The 23,261-nt window shown below is 42.9% G+C and overlaps 4 protein-coding genes and 1 long non-coding RNA gene across 7 annotated transcripts in view; 3 read left to right on the top strand and 2 right to left on the bottom strand.

The window, feature by feature from the left end:
- csnk1a1 (casein kinase 1, alpha 1) overlaps window positions 1-3,194 on the top strand; it is a 48,283-nt gene extending 45,089 nt beyond the window's left edge. Inside the window, exon 11 of the mRNA XM_052060032.1 lies at window positions 2,833-3,194. Within this exon, the coding sequence (XP_051915992.1) occupies window positions 2,833-2,843 (11 nt within the window). The 3' untranslated portion in view covers window positions 2,844-3,194. The remainder of the gene's footprint in view (window positions 1-2,832) is intronic.
- The window catches only part of LOC127596497 (storkhead-box protein 2-like), a 148,639-nt gene extending 133,679 nt beyond the window's left edge, over window positions 1-14,960 (bottom strand). The window contains exon 1 of the mRNA XM_052059089.1: window positions 14,941-14,960. The gene's annotated coding sequence lies outside the window, so the exon portion shown is untranslated. The remainder of the gene's footprint in view (window positions 1-14,940) is intronic.
- Window positions 1-23,261, top strand: part of tmem129 (transmembrane protein 129, E3 ubiquitin protein ligase) — a 207,998-nt gene that overhangs the window by 129,526 nt on the left and 55,211 nt on the right. The gene's annotated exons all lie outside the window — the stretch shown is intronic.
- Window positions 1-23,261, top strand: part of LOC127597905 (uncharacterized) — a 126,678-nt gene that overhangs the window by 102,987 nt on the left and 430 nt on the right. The gene's annotated exons all lie outside the window — the stretch shown is intronic.
- fbxo38 (F-box protein 38) overlaps window positions 16,895-23,261 on the bottom strand; it is a 32,866-nt gene continuing 26,499 nt past the window's right edge. For 2 of the 3 annotated variants that reach the window (XM_052058892.1, XM_052058901.1), the window contains exons 18-21: window positions 22,380-22,525; window positions 20,003-20,106; window positions 18,351-18,464; window positions 16,895-18,263 (exon numbers count right to left, since the gene is read on the bottom strand). In XM_052058892.1, the coding sequence (XP_051914852.1) occupies window positions 18,085-18,263; window positions 18,351-18,464; window positions 20,003-20,106; window positions 22,380-22,525 (543 nt within the window). In that variant the 3' untranslated portion in view covers window positions 16,895-18,084. The remainder of the gene's footprint in view (window positions 18,264-18,350; window positions 18,465-20,002; window positions 20,107-22,379; window positions 22,526-23,261) is intronic. The other variant, XR_007961446.1, reaches the window with a different exon arrangement.

Raw genomic sequence — 23,261 nt, 5'->3', positions numbered from 1 at the left:
CATCGCGTCTTAGATATGTGCTTTAGAAGTGCAGCGCACATGATTCTGTGTCATCGTTGAATGAAACATGAAAAGCACACGGTTTTGTTGGCATGATTTTGTCATCGAACGTATGGCTTACTGATTTATCTTTATGCCACACTTGTTTGGTAGAATTTGTCGGAGTGAATGCTTAAAAAAACTGCAAGTGGTTAGTAAGTTAACTGAAGCGGATAACTAACGTATCTATCATATTAATTTATGGTTCATTTGCCTCGTAACTGAAGTTGCAAGAGCCAAAGCATAAACAATATCATAGAGCTGACATTGTTTATGGCGATAAACCGTAATGTATTGTTTGTGTTTCTCAACCAATATGTGGGAAGAGGACCTTGGGGGAAAATATTCATCTTTTTTAAGAAAAAAAATCACAATTACATTATTTTTCAGAATTGTTCATCCCGACACTGGTGCATTTGATACAGAAGAGCTCCTGTTGACACATTAAAAAAAAAAAAAGGAGAGAGATTAACTTTGCAAAGCCACATGTCGAAGGAACGTGACATTAGCTGCTGTAAGACATCAAACCTCAAATATCGCTTCTGGCGCACATGAATTAAATGTTATCCTGTGTTACACCCAAATGCGGTTTCCCTCTAATCGTTCAGAGAGAGTGTTGAAATGATCTTACGCGGACAAAACCAAACAGACAAACAAAATGTTGAAAACGAAAGATTTATTGCCGATGATTTATTTCTGTTTTAGTTCATGACGTGCTTCAAAATGGTGCCGCGAGAGTGGCTGATTTTACAGCAGCTCCATTACTTTTTGTTCTTCTACATTTACCTTTCATAACTTTGCCGCTGTAAATTGGGAATTTCTCCATTGTGAGACGAATAAAGGTTTTCTTATTCTTATTATTTATGAGACACAGAATGACAGTTGACGCATTAGGCTCATTATTTCCTACTAAACGGCATTATCAGGGTTTTTTGTTTGTTTGTTTATATCACATACTAAAGCTTGCCCATGTCAATATTTAGCTGCTGTTTTTGAACTCGAGCTCTTCGGCCATCATGAGCAGTGAGAGACCTGAAAGCCTGACTTGTCTTATACTGAACCGATCCTGGATTTTTAACCCAAAACCAGATGGACATGCGTCATATGAACTTCAATACAGAGCCACTCTGCCATTACCCCGATGAGATGTAAAAGCAGGAGAAGATTTCGAGCCTGTTTAGCCTTTTCAGCAAAAGCGGAGTACCCTCTTGCGGCAAGACTTTGCTTCATCCTCTGGGCTCACTCATACTCCAACCGCAAACAGCCTTTGCCAACCAAAAATTGACCACATTATACTTTGCTCCACCAATGATGGGTGCCTTCATATGTTGTCTGTGTGAGTCTAGTAAAAATTGAAGCATGACTTCAAGATCAGATATCCAAAGTTTTTTATTGTCACGTCAAGTCGTTTTCAAAATCACATCACAAAATGAACAGGCTGTTTATTCTACAGTCATTTTTTTCCCTTTCCATGCTCAGATGAGGAAGACGTTTTGACTTTCAAGCAACCCCCAAAAATACAACAACACAGACAAATGAGGACTACCATCATTAATACTGTATACAATAACACACAATCACTGTAACAAATGTGTGCAGTCATTTACTCAACACGGAAACTTACCTTGATTGGATTTGGATGCACGTTTGTATTTTATGACCCTCGCACAAATTGTCGCTGGGCCTCGCCCCTAAGAACAGTATTTCCAGGAATCCCCCTTTTAGACGGGTCAAGGGATTCCTGGGAAAACTGGACCCCAGGAGAGAGGAAAATCGGGTAATGGGGGGGGGGGGAAATCCAGACGTTTTTTTCCCATGAAGACCTGAATTCAGGAGGCAGGGGGCATGGGACAAATTATGAAACTTGATACTGACTTAAAAAAAAAAGAACCATATGCACATTCTGCATATCTCCATAAATATGAATATCATGATGTTCAGTCGTTTCAGTTTTTGAATTCTAAAAGTGAACAGTCTGCGTTTTTTGGGGCACTTGAAAGGAAGAACATCTAAACTTTTCATTGAACACAAAGGAAAATGATGCTCAGGAGGCAATGGTTTACTCATTTCTAGATCTGAAATAAGTTAGATTGTTTCTCATGTAACATTCTAAATTGCCGATATGGTGAATTGAAGTTTTCATTAGATGTAAGCGAGTAATCATCTCAAATTATAAATAAAAAAGTAAATCATTGTATTCTCTGTATAATGAATCGAATGGTATAATATACACGAGCATCAAGAAGTTAAGTTTTCTACCACATTCCAATTTCAGGAAATGCGCCAATAAACTTTCTTAATGTAACTGCTGTCATTGTTGTCATCCATCCATTTTCTAATGCGGTTATCCTCACGAGGGTCGTGGGTGTGCTGGAGCCTATCCCAGCTGTCTTTGGGAAGTAGGCGAAGGACAACCTGAACTGGTTGCCAGCCAATCACAGGGCACACAATGACAAACAACCATCCACGCTCACACCGAGGGAGAATTTAGAGTGTTCCATTAACCTGCAACGCATGTTTTTGGAATGTGGGAGGAAGTTGGAGTACCCGCAGAAAACCCGCGCAGGTATGGAAAGAACATGCAAACTCCACACAGGGAGGCCAGAGCCAGAATCGAACCCCGCATCTCTGCACTGTCCAGTCGACCACTGGGCCACCCTAATTGTCCTCAGGTCTTTTTTTCTGGAATAATATAATAATTTCTGTATTAAGTCTTGGGAGTCCTTTTATTTCATGATCCAAAAGCCGTGTTACATTGACCATCGTCTGTTTTGCCTTTCGATGAATCTGCAGCTCCTTCTTGAGGTGGACGTCGGAGGCCTGTGACGCAGTCCTGCGTCCCGAGCTACAGTGCTTCATCTCAGACTACCGACTGACCAGAGATGCAGCACTGCACCATGGGCCGCAGGGAGGAACCGCCTCAGGGAGGGACTCAGCGAGTCAGAGAGAGTGGGAGAGAACTGAAAATACACTTTTACATGAGAGGGGTAAACAGGAAATGACTCTAACCCTCAGTGGACCGGCATAATTCAAACTCCCTGTGCTGTTCCCTCTCATGTTACACGCACATGCACAACTTTTGAACTCGTCTCGCTTATAGTGAGGAGGATTTGACATCATAAAAAAAATGTTGCTTCATCGTGAGTGCAAAAGTGTGTGTGTGCGTGTTTTGGTACTCACCTATCTGCTTCCATGCATATCCCGCCTGAAACATGACACACGTGGTTGTTCATGGCCTGTATGAGCTACGCTTTAACCGTCATGAACCGTTATGAAGATAAGTTACAGTTTTTGTGGAGTTGCCTACTGACAAATTTCAGTACAACAATGTCCCGATACAGGGATGTAGTTTGGTTTGACCTTGCTGAGTGAAATATTGCACACACATCGCAGTTATTAATATGCCATAAATGAGCTGAGATGCGGGCCTGTCCCACCACAGGCATGACGCGAGACAGTGCCACAGCTATGAAAGTTAACAAATACGATCGAAAAGAATAAAAGTAAAACATTGAAGAAAAAAAAGTCATAAATGAATTGAAATAAAAGTGAAAATGTTTTTTTTAAAAATGAAATCTACCTGAAAATGTATCTAATATTTAGCAAACTAACTAAAAATGACCACAATCTTGGTGAAAATGGCTTCAGTTTTCATCTTTGTCAGTTCATATCGTACAAGCGCACAGGGTTCATTTCAAATGCATTCTTGTCAGTATTGTTGTACATCTACAGAATCAGGAGGGTCAAAAAGTCGTTTGAGAATTGTAAAATAAAATTTTAATTACATAATACTTTGTGACCCTTTTGGGTTTTCACTCAAAAATATTCCTTTTTTAAAAAAGCACATAGAAAACCTGCTTTAAAAAGTAACCGAATGAAAAATAAATCAATCAATAAAATAGAATTAAACTGTGAAGACAAATTCCGAGCCATGACATCCCTGAAGGACACATGCTCTGCTGTATCCTCTGCTGGAAGTCAGACAGCTGGGAGTTATGAGGGTAGACACACGAGAAGGCACGTGCTCCAAAAAAAGTCTCGAGTGACACGCTCACGATGCACAAGCAGACTGGAGGCGGCTCACGAAACCGCCATGAGCAGACAGCAAAGATTCAGGGCCAACTAACGGACAGAACATAAGTGACAGTCGGTGGAGTCAATTGGCTAATTGAATGAAAGGTTAAATTGTCAGGTGCTTGCCCTCAGCATAGAAACATAACATGTTCTGTACGGCCCATTCTGAACACAACTTGCCATTTTAACTGAAGATTCTATCTGAGGGAAATTGAAAAGAAGACGTTTGATTGACTCTGAGCAGTCAAATATTACAAAGAGCTCTCAGCATGATGCCCATTTACACCCCACTGCAACTTAGCACCACAATCATAAATGTATCTTCAACACGCAAACGCTTCCTTAACTCAATTCTTTGTGCAGCATCAATGAAAAGGCGGCGTTGCTCATTTTGCTTACCCAACTCAGAGTGGCGTGTCCATCAGCGAGCGGTGTCAGCTCATCCGGGCAACCCCTGAGAAAACAAAAGAGCATGTTCGATACAGCCTGGCAGTGGCCCCTTCTCATAAATGGGCTAGTAGGACAGTCAGCGGTGATTTGGTGGAAAACCCTGACCAAATGGGTTCGACTGGAAAGTCTCTGTCGCCCCATATAAGGTCATAGTCGCCCTTTTTATTTTGGGGATGATGGAAAATGGGATCACTGCACTTGGATAAACATTCCCTCTTTCGGAGTGTGATTGCTCCCACAGATAGACGAGCCAACCTCCCGACGAGCCAACCTCTACCTCCACACCCCCTCCCTCCTTTTTCCAGCCGGCTACATACATTCCCTTTTCTAGTCACAGGGGGGAGAGACTCACTTAAAGGGCAGCATAGGGAGGGGGCGGCTTCGTCTCCCTCTAGCCGGGCTCAACAAGTCCATATTAAGAAAAAAGGCCTCTCTCTCTCTCTCTCTCTCTTTATTCCTTCTCTCTCTCTCTCTCTGCGAGTCGATTCTTGAGGTCTGTTCTCAGGAAGTGCGATCTACTGTACATAACGGCATATCCGCACGAGCAATAATCACATCTGCCCTCTCTCAGCCTCTTTGTCTTCGCGTGCAGCATCAAGTGGAAAACCTGCACCCTGTTCCCAACTGCTGGGAAAAAGCGACACATCGTGTGACAATGTCACATACTCATCCAGGTTGACACTTATTTCTGGAATAATTTCACAATATTGGCAGCGATAGTACCTCTTGGTTGAACATGTTGGCAGAGCAAAGCGGGACAGATGCAAAGCGCAACTGAACCCAAACCTTCCGGCATTCATAGGTAGCAAACATTTACACGAGAACCACATACTGAGCTGTGACCGTCATAAAAAACACCCACTTTGGTTTGTCATATGAATTTTGTCAGAGTAGGGTGACACCAAAACAATTCCATTTGGGAAATGGGTTTTGATTTAAAAGCCGTGAGCACGTTGAATCCAACCTAATCGAATCATCACACTTTAAAATGTATGTCTCGAATGGTCTTTTGTTGGAGAGATATTTCTTTGGAAGAAATGCCCCAATTTATACTATTGACAAGTTCATTCATTCATATGTACTGGATGCAAAATGACAACCAGAAACTAATTGCATCAGAGCTTCTCAAACTAAGATATAACATATCAAATCGATTTAGAATCCCACTGATTTGGAATGGAATCCAATCGTTCCACCAACTGAACCGTCCTTGAATCGTAGCGCACCCCAGGTCATACATATCATATAATCTCTTATGTATAAAATGATCTTTCTATTTGATCATTTGGACGAGCCGGTCGCTGTGCATATCCTTTGAAAAGGCCAAGTACAATGTCAAGGGAACGCGACAGTTTGTCAACGCATCTCAACTGGCATGACATCGGAAGCAGCAACAAACCTGACGAATCAACAGCGGCCGCTGCCATGCAAGGGAATTGGACCGACCAAAAAGTTGTTGCCGTCTTCGATATCATACAATGACTGATTGCAACACACGCAGAGAATGGTCGACTGTATACGTATGGTTGTTGTTTCTACAGAACAACAACAATGAAAACGTTTAATGTGGTATTTTATCTTTCACAAAATGGAATGTTGAATATTGTACACAATATTATTAAAAGAGTTTGTTTACATTGATGTTTGAAGGCATACAAAGGAAGAGCTAAATCTCATAAAAAGGTAAGTTCGTGTATAAAAAGAAGACTATTTTGTTCACTTGCACTTTGTTTATGTTAGCTAGTTAAAACTAGCTTGTTCTGATATCAGTTTGTTGTTGTCGTTTTACATTTTGGACTCAATCAAGCTGAGTTAGTTTGAAAAAGAAATTAGCCAATGAAAACATTTCTTTTGTTTACTTGGTGTTAGCTTTAATTAGATGAGGTTTACTTTCAAGACAACCATTGTTATTGTGTCAAAATATCGTAGCGAAAAAGTGGATCAAAATCTCCTTTCCTGTATCGAATTGTATTGTTCTCAAAAAGCAAAGTCGTATCATAATGGTCAAAAAAATCGTTAGACCACTCCTAAAAATCCTCAACCTAGCTTTATTGGATGAGTGCGCACACACACACACACACACACTGTATGTCCCAACATTCATCGCGCACGAGCACACTACAATGACGGACTTCAAAGCTGGATTCCATTAATCAATTCTAAAAAGGAAAAACACATTGAACATTAACATGAGTTTAACGTGAACCTTCTGTGTGGCGGCAGCCTCAGGTGTGTATGTGCGCAAGAGACTGTGTTTGCGTGTGTTTATACAGGCCACGATAACAGCCAGAGAGCCATCTCTTCTGTTCAACCAAACATTTCCTTATATGGTCGTATCCCCCCCACCCCCCACCCCCTAGTTCTGTAAATCACACACAGGAAACTCGCGCCATTCGACTTTATCTGCCTGTCATAGGAAGAGTTGCGCGTGTGTCCACACACACACACACACGCATTAAGATACAGACACGCACATTCACATACAAACACGTGCAGGAAAGAACAAAAACAGCCAGAACAAACGTAAATGTGTAAGTCCCACTGCCATATTTGGAAGCTGAGGGTTAGACTTGTGATGGCAAGAGCTATAGCAGGAGTGTGAGGAACCTCCAAATGAGGTGTCTTTGAAATTAGAATTGAGGATGTCAGTGGGGCAGTTCAAGGTAAGGTCAGGGGTCAAACTCTCATCTTGACAGCCCTTCCAACACTTCCAAGCTTGCCTAAGGTTGGGGCAGGAAACCTATTAACAATTTATTTATTGTAAGTCTGATTTGTGTATTTGAACGCCTGTTATCAGTTAACACACCTCCTTCAAGACTATGAGCCAGTTTGTCCAATATATATTTTTTAGGCCAATAGAAAAAAAATACCCAATAACCGAGTAATATCGTAATTATACAAAATGTGAGGGGAAATCTGTACATTTTACAGTGATCCCTCACTGCATCAGTCGTTTATCGCGGCTTCAGTGCATCTCAGATTTTTTCAAATATATTCATGAAAAAAAAAAGATTGTTTTTCATATACATGTAGTATAGTACTGTATATGTTGCTCTATGTGACTCGCTGTTGTTTTGCAGCGGACCATTTGCAGACTTTTTGCAGACTTAAAAAAAACTGTTTTTTTTTTTAACCTGTATATGTTTATTGGTCACTACTTCGTGGATTTTCGTTTATCGCGGGTGGTTTTGGTCCCCATTAACCGTGATAAATGAGGGATTACTGTACAAGAGCAATTATCTGAGCAATTACTGTTGAGGTCTTCATTGATTTCCTTTTTTTAGAAAAAAAATTCAGCAATTCAATATGAATAGTCGGATTATTTTCGGAGAAATGAAATAGTAATATGATCAGAATACAGCAAGGTTAATCGAGGGTGTTTTTTTCCAAAAAAAAATAAATAAATATATATATACATATATATATATATATATATATATATATTCTTTTTGTTGTAATTGTATCTTTTTTAATTTCTTTTCAATATGGCTGTAAGACTGCTTGGTACCATTTTTTATTTGTGAACATAGTTTACACTTGAATGAGAATACAACAGCATCACTCGTTTGACCTCAAGCGATAACCCCTAAAAAAAAAAAGTCGACATCAAGATGCATGTGCGTCTGTATGTGATCTCCCCTCCTGCTCTCATGTGAAATTGACCCTGGGAATTATGTTCTTTCGGTCCCCTGGGGGACTGACGTGAGGGGTTGTGTGAGTAAGTTTGTGGGGGGTGGTGGAGGGGGTCATGTGAAAGTCCGGTCAACCCGGCCAGTACATACAAGACCAACCCCCCCTCCTCCCAAGATGTTTCACTGCAAAAACTAACTAAATAAAGCATTTCCCGCTCCAAGTGGCTTCCTTTGCTGTAGCTGCTGTGGAGTTCCTCACATATGATCCTGGGTGGCTTTCATGCAAAAACCAACTCAGTGTGTGTGTGTGGGTGGTGGGGGGGGGGGGGTATCTCACCTCCCCGGGCTGAGGTCCAGCTGTGAGTGAATGAGCATGGGCAATTTTCTGAGGGAGCAGAAAAATCACAACCTTTTGAATTACAGAGAAGACACATTTATAACTCATACGGCACTGGGTACAGTATGAATGTTACACATGTACGTGTGTACTTAACATACCGTCTGTAGAGATATATAGTATATCAAGTGACCCCAACCGAATGAGATACATACAAGAGCTGACTTTCCAAACTGTAAGCTACCAGGTACGTCATCGGCTGATAAAATATTAATCGTTGGGTTTGGAACTGGCAACGTTGGATCTTGTCATGCTGGAAGCTGGGTGCCTTATTTTGGTATGACAGTCCCAACTGAACACTCTTATGTTTGTTAAGGTCAGGCAAAACCCCTTCGTGTCACAGTCGTTTTATCATTTAGGCCGCCGTTTGCCCCTTTTGTACAACAACGCTGCATCGTCATGCTTCAAATAAAATTATTCTTGTTATTATCTCAATAATCACTTTGGCAGGACTGCATTCATTGTGACCAAGTCAAATGCTAAGATGTTAATGCCGATTCCAAATAATTGGGTGGGGGGGAATAAAAAGAAGGGAACTTGTCGTACCTTGTTGGGAGAGGTCACGTCACGATCTCCGAGCGAAGGTCTTGGTCACAGATCTTGCCGTCTGCTTCTCTGAACGCTTCTCTAAAAAAAGTGATCAGCATCAGTGTGGGACCCCTCTGGCCTCTGCGTGTTGTCTTTATGAAGCAGATGGACTTCCAAGGCGCGCATTCCTCCATTACCTTGTATGGTCACTGGAGGGCGGGTCCTGCTCCAGAGAATGGCCCCTCCGCACATGACTGATGGTGGCGATGTCAGAAGACCCAAGAGCCTTCAACCGGTGACCTGTGGAGTCTGTCTGGGAGAAGACCGAAGACGACTGGGAGAAAAGCAAAGACGAAGAGGTTAATGGGAAAGGTGGGGGAGGGGGCGCCGGGGTTAGGAGGAGGACTGGGAAGAGACTGGAGTTGAGAAATAGAGGATGTGAGAAGAAATGCGAGGAGGGGAAAATACAAGAAAAGAAGGAGGAGTGAGTGGAGACTGGATAGGTTTCATTCAGTCAATGGGAAACAAGCGTTTGACATTTTTCATATTTCTTCTAAGTTTGGGCTTTTTCTGTTCGGGCAGCCGAGTGGACAGCACACTCAAATAGCATGTGGAACTGATTACACTGAAAGGAGGAAGAGGATCATTATTGAAGTATCAAAGTGCGCGCACGCGCGCACACACACACACACACACACATACACACACACGCACACACACACACACACACACACACACACACACACACACACACACACACACACACACATAGTGTACAACAAGCATTTTAGCCTTTAAGAGTTCCCATCAGGAACACCATTAAAGTCATTGAACTTAAGATTTTTTGACACTTTCGTATGTTGCAAGTTCATCAGCAAGTCAAATTAAATCATAGAAAGATGATTCATATGTAACTTTTGAGACAGAGCTGGTCCATATATTTCACTTGGGTGAATATATTATTACATACCTTCCAATGGTCCCAAAGTGTAGTTTTGAGGCGTCGGGCATTTCAGTGCTGAGCACTTGGCTCCTCATCGTCCATTAGCATGTGGACGCCACTATGCTTTCATGACCTTTTGACAGCAGTCGTACGAATAATGGATACAAGTGTGAATACAGGAATTTGTTTACACCAGAGGTGTCCAAACTTTTTGCCAAGGGGGCCAGATTTTATGTGGTAAAATGTCGGGGGGCCGACCTTGGCTGACATTCTTTACATTGAACAACAATATTGTTCAACAAATTTTAGTAAGCCAGTCTGTTTCACATTTCCATTTTTATTTTAATTTCAACAATCTTAAGAATTTCTTTTGGTTCATTTGAAACGGGTATATCACATGCAACTGCTTATTCACTTGACTTTTTCTTAAACAGAAGTCTCCTGAGTGCAAATTGATTGATTTGAAAGATAAAATGTATCACCATGACTTTTCAATAGTCACAAAACCTTTGACTCGAACAACAGGGAAATGAACAAGCAATACACATATCCACAACTGCAAGGATCATTTAAAATATGACATATCAGTCAATATAAACACGGAGTGATGTCTTGTTAACTCGTGAGTGATGCCCTCTAGTGTCTAAATGCTATTACTCATTTAGTGAATGATATTACTCATTTAGCCACTAGAGGGAAGCAGTACTCTATGAAACATCACTCACCAGTCTACGAGACCTCAGTCAATGCAACACGTGTTCCATTGCGCCCAACCTGCGGGCCAGACGGCACTGATTTTATGACAGGGGCCGAGGGCCGGATGAAATTCGACCGCGGGCCGGATTTGGCCCGCGGGCCGGACTTTGGACATGAATGGTTTACACTGTCTGAGTCACTGCAGCATGGATAAAACAGTCCACCCCACATCATCATAAATGTGCCTCATCTCTGTTGGTCAACTCACGCGATCCAGCAAACTGGTTTGCTAACTGACAAACAGTTGACTAAATTAATTACAGCACCCATTTTTTTTCACTTTTCCTAACACATTGGCTTTGGTAGAAGTATACACTCTACTAAGTGATATTATGGTTGTAGTTTAAAAATTTAATAGTCATTTAAATTAGTAACGGTATAGTTACTGCACCTTTCATTCATTTGATGGCTTTCTCAGAAATGTGCTTGTTAAATCTGAACATCTCTTTGTAAATTTCCCCAGTGTGGGACAAATAAAGGATATCTTATCTTATCTTATCTTAAACACATTTACTGCGAACCACGCAAAACGCTAGACGAGCCTTGGCTTTATTTTCATGACTGGCATAAATCCGGCACAGTGCGTAGGCCCAAATTTCACAGATGAGTGCGGGCCAGGCGGATTTGCCAGTGGGAGGAATGCGCCGCTGCGGGATTGGTTACAGCTGGTTCCATTCAAAGCAGCTCTTTTCATTCCTTGCAGTGTTCTAGTCACACACAAGAGTCTCGACATCGCGAATGCACATCTGCGCCATCAAGTGGGGCGCTGCCTGGGCTCTGACCAAATTCTCAGAAATCATATTAACCATCTGCCGCAGTATGGTCTGCGCAGGCATAAGTTTAGATGACACTCCACCATTAAATTGTCACTCTCCAAGGACGCACCCGTGTTGGGCCAAAACGTGCAGCCGGAGGGAAACCAGTCTCAAAATTGGCAAACACGCACAGTCAGCCAGGTACTGATACAAAATCAGGGTATGTCATGCAAAGGACATAGGAAGGTCAGATCAAACCCACAACCTCTGCACTGTGAGGTCGACGCACTCACCACTCAACCACTGAGCCGCCCCTCAACGTATATTCAAATCCCAATTCCAATAAAGTTGAGAATGTAAAGTTGAGACATTGTGTTAAATGTAAATACTGTATAAACAGAATACAGCAATTTTTTGTCTATATTCAAATGAATACATACAGACGAGATACAGTTTTGAATATTATGATTTTTTTTCTGGGAAAGTTAAGAAATCCTGTAACCGCCCCCCCCCCCCAAAAAAAATACACTATTTTGTAACATTCCACAGGTAAACAGGTTAATAGTAAACAGGGGAATGACATGAATCAGTCTAAAAGGAAGCTTCCGCATTCACAATCAAAGATGGGGCGAAGATCACCATTTGGTGAACAAGTGTGTCATCAAATACTCCAACAGTTTAGTGAATTTAATTTGGGATCTAAGCAGCAAGTCTGAAACTCAACATTGAATGCCCGTGCCTTCGATCCCTCAGGCGGCGCTGCATTAAAAAACAGCAACATTGTGCGAAGGATATTGTTATGTGTCCTGTGGAACACTTCACGAACAATTATCAGCTAACACAACTCATCATGGGCGGCCCGGTAGTCCAGTGATTAGCACGTCGACATCACAGTGCGGAGGTGCCAGTTTCGATTCCAGCTCTGGCCTCCCAGGGCATGTTCTCCCCGGGTTTTCTCCGGGTGCTCCGGTTTCCTTGCACATTCCAAAAACATGAGTGGCAGGCTGATTGGACGCACTAAATTGTCCCTAGGTGTGAGTGTGAGTGCAAATGGTTGTTCGTTTCTCTATGCCCTGCGATTGGCTGGCAACCGATTCAGGGTGTCCCCCGCCTACTGCCCGAAGAATGCTGGGATAGGCTCCAGCACCCCCGCGACCCTAGTGAGGATCAAGCGGCTCGGAAGAGGAATGAATGAATGAATGAACAACTCATCATTACCTCTCAAAGTGTAAAAGTGTTCTCTGGTCTGACAAGTCCACATTTCCAATCATTTTTGTAACTTGAGGACGTAGTGTCCTCTGGGTGAAAGAGGAAACAAACAATTTGGACTGTTATGGACGCAAACCTCAAAACCAAGCATCTGTGATGGTATGGGGTTGTATTCGTGCCAATGGCATGGGTAACTTACGCATCTTTGAAGGCACCACTAATGTTGAAAGGTACACACAAGTGCATATGCTGCCATCCATGCCTGCTTATTTCGGCAAGTCAATGCCAAACCACATTCTGCACCAGCATGTCTCGTAGTAAAAAAAGAGTGCGTAGTAAAAAGAGTGCAAGTACAAGAGTGACCTGCCTGCAGTCCAGACCCGTCATTGAAAAAGGGTGTTGCATTAGGGCAGGCATGTCCAAAGTCCGGCCCGCGGGCCAAACCGGCCCGCGGCCGAATTTCATCCGGGCCTCGGCCCCCGTCATAAAATCAGTGCCGCCTGGCCCGCAGGTTGGGCGCAATGGAACACGTGTTGCATTGACTGAGGTCTCGTAGACTGGTGAGTGATGTTTCATAGAGTACTGCTTCCCTCTGGTGGCTAAATGAGTAATAGCATTCACTAAATGAGTAATAGCATTTAGACACTAGAGGGCATCACTCACGAGTTAACAAGACATCACTCCGTGTTTATATTGACTGATATGTCATAATTCAAATTCCTGTTTCAAATGAACCAAAAGAAATTCTTAAGATTGTTGAAATTAAAATAAAAATGGAAATGTGAAACAGACTGGCTTACTAAAATTTGTTGAACAATATTGTTGTCCATCCATCCATTTTCCGAACCGCTTGATCCTCAATAGGGTCACGGGGGGTGCTGGAGCCTATCCCAGCTGTCTTCGGGCAGTAGGCGGGGGACACCCTGAATCAGTTGCCAGCCAATGGCAGGACACACAGAGACGAACAACCATTCGCACTCACACTCACACCTAGGGACAATTTCGAGTGTTCAATCAGCCTACCATGCATGTTTTTGGAATGTGGGAGGAAACCGGAGCACCCGGAGAAAACCCACGCAGGCCCGGGGAGAACATGCAAACTCCACACAGGGAGTGGAGGCGGCTCAACCACTGAGCCGCCCCTCAACGTATATTCAAATATATATATATATACTGTATATATATATATATATATATATATATATATATATATTTGCCCTTGCTTTTCAGTCTTTTCTCCTTGCTGTTCGTACGCACACAGCTGACTATAAGGCACTCTAACGCAGCCAGGCCACTGTACTGTTTGAAGGGAAGATTTGAGAAGGACATTTTTGAGGTGTAGGCATCGATGTTTCGTGAGGCACCTGCTAACCACTGATACAGACGAAGTAGAGGGCCGACGACTCACGCAGAAGCCCAAATCATCACCGAGTTCCGTTTTAACCGTCCCCTCAAAAAAAAAAAAAGAAAAAACCCGGAGAAACCAAAAAAGTGAAACAGTCTAATGTTGTTGCTTCAAAATTGAGGAGAGTAGTGCCTTGAAATACAAATGGCTTCACTTTTTTGAACATTTTCAAACAAGCCGTCACTTGACGATTTTTATTTTTGTCTTGAGATAAGAGCTGCTGACAAATTAAGCTTGCATGTACATATTAGGCTTAAGGTACAGTAGCTGACCTCAAATGCTCGATTCATTTTTTAACTGCTCGATTCATAGATTTCGTGTTTGTTTCCTTTGTTGACTTCCCTCTATTTCCCCCCGCTTATCACAGGTGAGGTGAAGCTTTTCTCAGCTGGATGGAAGAACAAGCAATCATTCGCACTCAGGTTTAAACCTGTGGAAATGTCAGATTATTTCATTCATCAAGCATACGTGTTTTTTGGTGGAGCCGGGGGGATGTGGGAGGAAGCCTGAGTACCCGAGCAGAGATTTAAAGACAGAAGCTCTTGGTTTGAGGCCAACCACACGTGCGATGACGATGTCATCTCAGTCAGAAGAAAGGTTATCGATGCTGAAAAGTTGTACCATTCATATGAAATACAGCTTGCGTTTCACAACTTCCAATGTTCATGGAATGAGTTCGGCTCTCGCGTCGAAACAGTAGTCCACACAAAAAACATGCAATTTACCAGCTTTTTTCTTCTTTTTTTCTTCACCCTTTCATGCACCCTGTAACCAGATAACATGATCAGCTGTCCGCTGTAGTAGCCGCTGTCCCTGAAAGGGTTAACGAGTCCAATGAGTTTGTTTTGTGCAAGTGGAAGCAGAAATGAAATATGATGATGATGATGATGATGATGATGATGAAAAGCACATGAAGGCGAAAGGAGAACCATGTTGGATGTTTGAAACAAGTGGAGATGAAGTGAGGAAGGAAGTCAAGTGGGAACACGCGGAGAGAGAATGTTTCAAAAGACAAGGAGGGAGAATGTGAATGACATGTGAAAACATACACAGGTCACGAAATGAGATCCACGTTTTAAAATTCGGTTCAGGTGCGAAAAATGGAAAATCCTCCATCTTCTCATTCATCCCAGCTCAGCGCGACACGTGGAAGTCAAGGAGGGCCGACGTCGATGGATGAGCGAGAGCTGAACGAGCTCTTCTCTCCGTCTGCTGTCTTTTGTGTCTTAATAAGGTAATGTTTGGACATGCTTCACTGTTTACTGCCGCTTAGCAGACTGGGTCATTACAGATGGCAGCGAACCGTGGACACACACATGTATACACTTACACACACACACAATGTGGTCTCATCCCTCATACGGAAGAAGAAATTTAAGAACAAGGTAAACATGATCTTTCTATTCATGTGCCGCAGATGACATAAAATCCTTTTAGTGAAAACAAGATTAGGTTTGGTGATGCGGCCCGCTGGCACGTCGGCCTCACAGGGCAGAGGTGCAGGGTTCGATGGCGGCTACGGCCTTCCTGTGTGGAGTTTGCATGTTCTCGCCCGTGGCTGTGTGGAAATGTGGAAAGGTTTCTGAGACATTACTGAGTGTTGAGTCATTTTTACATGCAGTCATTCATTACGTAAAAGTGAATTGAAGTAAATAAAAAAGGTCGGTCATCCACTACATGTTCTTTATTTGACGCGTTGTTTTACTTTGGGCACATTGTGGCTTAGCATTTTGGTGTCAGAGAGCCAACGGAGACAGTCAACGGACTCACACTAGTTGGATATCGTTCATGAACTAAATGGACAAAAGTAACGGTACACCTGACCGCATCCAGAATTAAAAATTCAGGTGGGTTACATCTCGGAACTTTTGACACTATGTCTGTAAAAGTTGATTGTGAAAATGTTTGAAGGAGTCTCAAGTTCTTTTACGCGAAATTCATTCCCCCATGTCTGCTAGCTTGGTGCACTGGCCAACAGTCAAGGTGGAAAATTCAGCCTCTATTTTTACTGAGTAGATGGCTTTTGGAGTAATCTCAAGCTTGCATCAACTTGTTTGTAAAAAAAAAAGATTCCGTGCGAGATTTTGCAGGTCAGATTTGTCAAAACTGTGTCGAAATAAGGTGACTGTTTAGTGTCAAAGGGAATTCAAATGACAAGGCAGCGCTGTGGACAGTTTCACTCTGTTTACATGGAACGACAGCAGTGGACCAGTCTGCTACTCTCAAGTATGCGGATGTCTTGTCTGTCCTCCCAAATTGTCAAAGCAGGAAGCGCGGCGATCAGTGGCGTCCAACTTCGAACAACGTGTACAGGTGTCCCATCTCCGGCTTGACAGAGGCCTCTCTGCTCTGTAACTCGTCTGTCATTTTTGCTGTTATTGGAGCAGAAGACGCGGTGGGCAAAATTCCATGCTCAGCATGCGCGTGTAGCGGAATCACGGCGACAACTGCTTTTTGCTGTGACGCAGTAACGTAAGGCAGTACTAATTCTTCGTACACGTTAAAAGCCTCAGCAACACGAAGCAAGTGTATTTGAAACTTCGAAGTGAACAGATGCCATCTTTTTTTTTTTAAATGTATGTCCGATTTTTATTACAGCTTTGCCACAATTTGTCTTGAGCTCCTCTTTTCCAAACGATGGCTTCAGGAGATTTTTGTCAGAGCAACTTCATTGTAATATACTGTATGTGATAAGAAAGAGAAAAGTTAATTTCCAGCTGTTTTATTTTCCTCTTAATGTGAAATAGCTTTTTCTTATAAACATAGAAACAGCATGGAGGAACATGACTATCTACAAAGTCTGTACAATTCAACAACAACAACAAAAAATATCGCAAAACAAAAATAATGGGTGGGGATGGATTAGTCTTTCTCTGTCCTTTCACTCTTAATCACAAGTTTTATTTGTTGACATTTATCAACCTCCACCCCACCAAAAAGCGAACCACCACTGACAAATTCCACACTGCAAATCGATCCACGTCCGATTGGGTCGAAGCCATGTGCAGGATGAGTTTCAACCCAACTTCATGTCAAAAAATGCCCTCTGGCCCTGACGCCAACTCAGTCGTGACTATCAAGGCGCTGTAAGTGCCTCAGAATAATTCTGGATGAAATGTGGGGAAACCCAAGGCCTTCACAGTAAAAAGAAATAAATAAATTGGATGCAATTTTATTTCCAAACTTCTCCTTTGCAGATTTGGGTCTGAGCAACCCTGAGGCACGAGGGACAGGCAACGGTTAAGTCATGAAGTGACCGCATTCAAACTTTTAGCTGACTGTATGGATGCAGTGCACTTCCATGCAGGAGACTACAATTTTGTTGCTTTCTCGTGCATTGCACACACCTTTTAAATGATCATTGTCAAGCCATTTATCAGAAATGGAAACTTGGGTACCGATAATTCCAGAGTGGAAATGTGTCTGTACAGAGACCTAATATGACAATAGGAATCATCTGCCGGTAGTCTTAAGAAACTTTCATTGGTTTCTGATATATGGTCAATCTCTAAAACATAACAAAAAAAACAAAAAACGATGTAACATATCCAACCACATGGAAGCCATGACTATAATACTTGTATATGTATTTGTAAACTTCTCTTTCGGTGTAATGGAATTCTGCGGCTCAAATTGGGCAGGGGGGCGTCATATGAAGCTTGAGCATGATCGAAAATACTTCATGAACGCAAAAAAAAAAAAAAAAGAAACAGGTAAGACAAAAGATCCCATTATTTGGAGTCAAGTTCACAAAGTGCCTGTTTTTGCAGTGTAATTCTCTTTGGCCCCACCCCACAGTCACTTTCAAGCGTGCGCTGCAGGTCCAAATGACCCGCCTGGCATCTCGACGCCGCCGTGACCCAAATGAACACGAGCCTCACGACGCACGGAATGTCCTAGATGTAGTCGTCGTCGACAGGTTCGCCCGGCGTATCGCAGTGATGGAGGAAGACGACCACCACTCTCTGAAAAACTCCTCTTTTGCTCTGTCGCCGCTCTGAGATTTCCTCCCCGATGGTCTCCATGCAGATGTCGGCCGACAGCTGACCCTTCCGTCTCGGGGCGTAGATGGTGGCTGATGCACGGCAGGAGAGAGAAAAAGGCAGCGGCCGTTCAATCCCAAATTTTTCGTTGGGCTTCAAATAGGAGAGACGTCACTCACTGCTTTCGTCGTCCTCAAAGTCATAGCGGGCGTAGTTGTTCGGGTCGGCTGCTCTCAGGGTCCTGAGCCAGGGGAAGTCTGTTATCATGCTGTAGGGGGCGCCATCCAACAGACCTGAGCACGGTGTGGAGGTGAGTTCAAATGCAGATAAAACATCGCAATATCTCGGCGCAATTTCGAGTTCCGCGCTGAAACGACTGTCATGTTCCACTGTGTCTGTATTGTCATCTTCCCATCGAATTTCTACACCGCCGTTCATCATCACTGTACCGTTCATCGGCTGGAGCCACACTCTGAAAGTCTGAAACGCGAGAGCAGAGGTGTCCGCAACCTGCGGCTTGTGGCCCTTTCATCCATCCATCTGCTGTGACTTCAGGACATTTTCAAATGACTTCATTGACATCAAATTCTAAATTTGAAGATTTCTGTATTATAATTCCTCTGAGGACTACAGAGATCCTTTTGAGATAGTTTTGCAATTTGATATTCTGTCTTTTTTGGATCATGCGACTATTTCTGTTACCAAGTAAGACTGGAGGAGGTTCTCTGTTTTCTGGGATGAATACCCATTTAAAAAAAATAAAAATTAAAAAAAAGTCTGTAGCGTGCTTGTTTTTTTCCACGGTAATTTCCCTTTCACTAGAAATTGTATCCCTTGAACAAATTCCTGTACATTTCATACTTTGTGTAGTTGAGGCCGATTTTATCATCATTCACCAAGACTAAACGCATATTTGTCGATAGACCAACTCTCCCGATACTTTCAAAAAAAAATTTTTTTTAAGCGCAAACGTAGTCTGTAAACTAGGTTGGTGGTCCATCGCTTTAAAAATTGCCACCATAAAGGCTTATTGCGGGTCAGGTACTGTACCTCATTTGCTTTTGTAAATGTTGGTCAGAAATAAGACTTCAGAAAAAAGGGTTTGCTTAACGGTGAGGCATCCAGGTAGCTTTCCTTGGCATTTTTTAAAGTCAAACAACGTATCCTCCAAGTACGCCTCAGGCCAAAAGGATAGGAGAGGAAAGCGCCGAGGCAAAAAATGAGAATTTGAAGAGGGCCACAGTCTGTTGTTTTGGCTCTTAGGAATGATATGATATATGTGCCATTTGTCGTTTGGTGTGTGTGTGTGTGGGGGCTAGCAGGACTTTGATGTGATGTGCATTCAGTCACTTGCAAGTTGAATAGGACGCATGCATAAATACCTGATTTATAGAATGAACAAACAGAGTGGATGGGTTTTGAAGAAGTGTAAAATGTCATGCAAAGTTGTCACTCAAACGACTTTGATCTTTTACTCGACCCCACATAGAATCTCACGATTTGTTTTTTCCTTCTACGTAGCTCTTGAGTTGTGTTCACCGCAACCCAAGAAATGAAAGCTTGTGGACATCAGGGAAAGAGTCCGACCGTCATTCAGTCGGGGAAGCTCCATGTAAGTGTTGTCCTCGCTTTTAAAGTTAAAAGGGTTTGGTGGCTCCCAGTGAAGCCTTCCTCAACCCCCCCCCTCCCTCATACCTAAATGGCTCAGAGTATTTAAGGTTGCTGACCCCCTGCACTCAACCAAATTGCCGCCTCGTCAAATTCCCCACCCAGGCTTTGTCCTGTTCCAAAAAGTTGCATTCGTCGACGCGTGTGTGCGAGCGCGTTTTACCCTCGAGCGTATAAATGTCTCGGCCCCAGGGGTACTTGGGATACTTCTTCACATCCTCTTCGGTCCTGGTGGCCTCTGGGAAGAACTCGTACTTGATTAACTCCCTGCAAACAGATGCACAAACACAGTGACTCTTCTGCCAGTGATTGAAACGCAATTGGGTTGTTTTTTCCAAGCGCTTTCCCTCTTATTCGTATTTACGTCACGCATTTGTGAGTTGAATTGGTCAGACGTTCACAAACACTCACCGATTCGCGTTTATTTTGAATTGAATACAGCTTTATTGTCAAATGTGCTGCACGTATGTGTAACATACAGCACAGATTTTGGAACGTGTTCCATAAATTTCAAGTGTTCTTTTCTATAATAAACACAGACCACTTCTGCGTTCACAAGTAAAACCCAGATTGGGTTTGAGGCCACAATTTATATTCACAAGCGATCACAAGGACTTGACCACTGAGGTTTCCACAATGACAATGCTGTACAATATTGTTTGACAGTGCGCATTTCTGATTTTTATGGGTGGCAATAGAACATGTCGGGGACACAGTGAAGCGAGATGTAACCGTAGCAACTACTGCCTGTCAACACCAAAGACCTAAGCTTTTGGTTGGGTTTAGATGATAATAATAATAATAATAATAATACATTTTATTTGAAAGCGCTTTTCACCGCACTCAAAGACACTTTACAAGAACTTAAAACACAGGATGTGCACTTAAAACAAGCATACATAATTTACAAAAGCACATTTAGATGAACAAAAAGCAAAATGGGTAAAAAAGATTTAAAGGTATTAAAAGCATTGCGGACCAGATGAGTTTTAAGAGATGATTTGAAGGATTGGAGGTCAGTACAGTTGCGGATGCGTTGTGGTAGAGGGTTCCAGAGGGTGGGGGCGGCGACAGAGAAGGCTCGGTCCCCCCAGGTTTTGAGCTTGGTCACGGGGATGGCGAGGAGGTTTGTGTTTGAGGAGCGGAGATTGCGGGAAGGAGTGTATTGGTAAACAAAGTCGGAAAGATAGGAGGGGGCCTGATTGTGAAGGGCTTTATAGGTGAGTACATTGAATACGCTGGGGAACGGGGAGCCAGGGAGGTTTTTAAGGACGGGGGTGATGTGATCACGAGTGCGGGTGAGTAGGCGGGCGGTGGCATTCTGGATGTACTGTAGTTTATTGAGGAGTTTGGAGGTTGTACCGTAGAGAATACTATTGCAGTAGTCAAGGCGGGAGGTGATGAAGGCGTGGATGAGGCTTTGAGCAGCGTTGAAAGAAAGTGAAGGGCGGAGACGAGAAATGTTTTTGAGGTGGAAGAAAACCCGTTTTGGTGATTTGGGTGATGTGTTGATCGAAAGAGAGGTTATTATCAAAAAGGACACCGAGGTTGCGATAGTGAGAGGAGGGGGACAGGGTGAAGTTATCTATAGCGAGGGTAAAGTTGGTGGTTGTTTGGGTAAGGGACCGAGGACCGATTACAAGCAGTTGAGATTTAGTACAGTTAAGAGGGAGAAAGTTTGTTTGCATCCAGGATTTGATATCTGAAAAACAGCGAGACAGGTCCAAGTGCACAATTCCTGTTTACTATTCGATCGTGTTGAATTTATCTCCACACTTGGAGGCGGCCCAGAGCGCCATCTGAATATTGACCCGTAGCAGCTACGTCGGCTGATCACGTGAGTGCACCACGATGTACAGTACGGCAAACCACCACTTCAACTGCTGTGTTCAGTTTTAATCAACTTTGCCGGAATTCACAGCGGACGTCGTTTATTCTTATGTTTCCAATGCCGTATCGTCTTACACTGGAGCTGATTTAAAAGCTTAAAAAAAAGACCATTTTTTTGTCGCTGGCTGGTCCCTGGGACGAGATGCTACGCTCACTCCATGTCAATACCTTTGTAATGGCGAAGGTGAAACTTGCTTAGGACGCAGACACATTTATTTATTTATTTGCACACATTCCGTCCTATGTTTGCTCAAAGCGACGTGCAGTAATTGAAGGATTATGAGCAAAATAAATCGACTAACCCTGCAAGAAATGATTGCTGCTATCCGTTGCCATCTGTCATCTTTATCAGCGGGTATGTGATAAAAAGCCAACTTTGTTTTATACTGGACTAGACGCTTTACAGGAGTTTCAACAGGTGCAAATAGTTATTTTGCCACCTGTCATGGCGGGGCGGGGGGGGGGGGGGGGGGGCGTTTCTATGAAGGCTGTGAGGTAAGGCGCAAAAGGTGAATACGTGTAGTTTTCTTCTTTTTTTTTAAATTTACACTGCCATGATACCTATCCGAAATGGTGCCACTAGAGAGGCAAAAAAAGAGACAAAATGAACTTTGAAGACCATTTCAGAATAAATCAGGGCCACTACTCACTGGCTGATGTTGGCTATGGTGTCCATCCAACTGCGAATGCGGACCTTGTTGCGTATATTTGGAGGGTTGCTGAACTCATGAACTATAGCGATGTGATAGGGATAGGGACCCTGGAAGAGCTGACGTTCCAATCCCACGGAGTCAATCTGAAGAGAAGGGTGAGAATTCATCAGAATAAACCACCCCTTTCATCCATGATGGGGCACAGCCATTTTGGCCTTCTACGGCCATCTGCTCTTGACAGAAATTGATGACAAAGTGCCCTCGTCTCCCGGTGCAAATGTCACATGACCAAACCTGCCAAACAGATGAGCCGTGATGTTTGGAAACCAAGCCAATGGCCCTCTGACGTCATTTCACTGGACCGCAGATGGCGGTAGCATGTTAAAATGGCTGCACTTCTTGACGGGTAAAATTGGGCGCATTTTTCTGCTTGAGTTATTCTTTTTCAGAATACCGTCTTTACTTGATCGCAAATACATTTTTGACATATTTTTACAGGTCGAATACAAGTTAGTGTGTAAAGTACACAAACAAAGGTAGATGGATGACCTGCTGAAAATTTGCGAGGAATTAACAATCCCTGCTACCTCCCCAAAAGGTTTAAAATTGCCCACAGATCCCACAGGATGGTGACAAAGCACTACTTTTATCTTAGACAGGGCTATGGTTAGACTAAATCAGTGGTTCTCAATTATTTTCTGTCATGTCCCCCCAAGGAAGAGGAACCCCCCCCCACCACACGGCTATAAATAGTATCATTTGTCTATAAAATTGTCTATACACCTTTGCGTAACACTGTATCCTTATTAACGTACGAGAGAATAAAAAAAAAAGAACTGGACCAACTTTATGGACCAACTTACAACAAAGAATAGCTTT

The sequence above is a fragment of the Hippocampus zosterae genome, chromosome 1 (genome assembly GCF_025434085.1).
Source record: "Hippocampus zosterae strain Florida chromosome 1, ASM2543408v3, whole genome shotgun sequence".
Taxonomy (NCBI): Eukaryota; Metazoa; Chordata; class Actinopteri; order Syngnathiformes; family Syngnathidae; genus Hippocampus; species Hippocampus zosterae.
The sequence above is the reverse complement of the archived record's forward strand: the minus strand, read 5'-3'. Positions and strand labels throughout refer to the sequence as shown.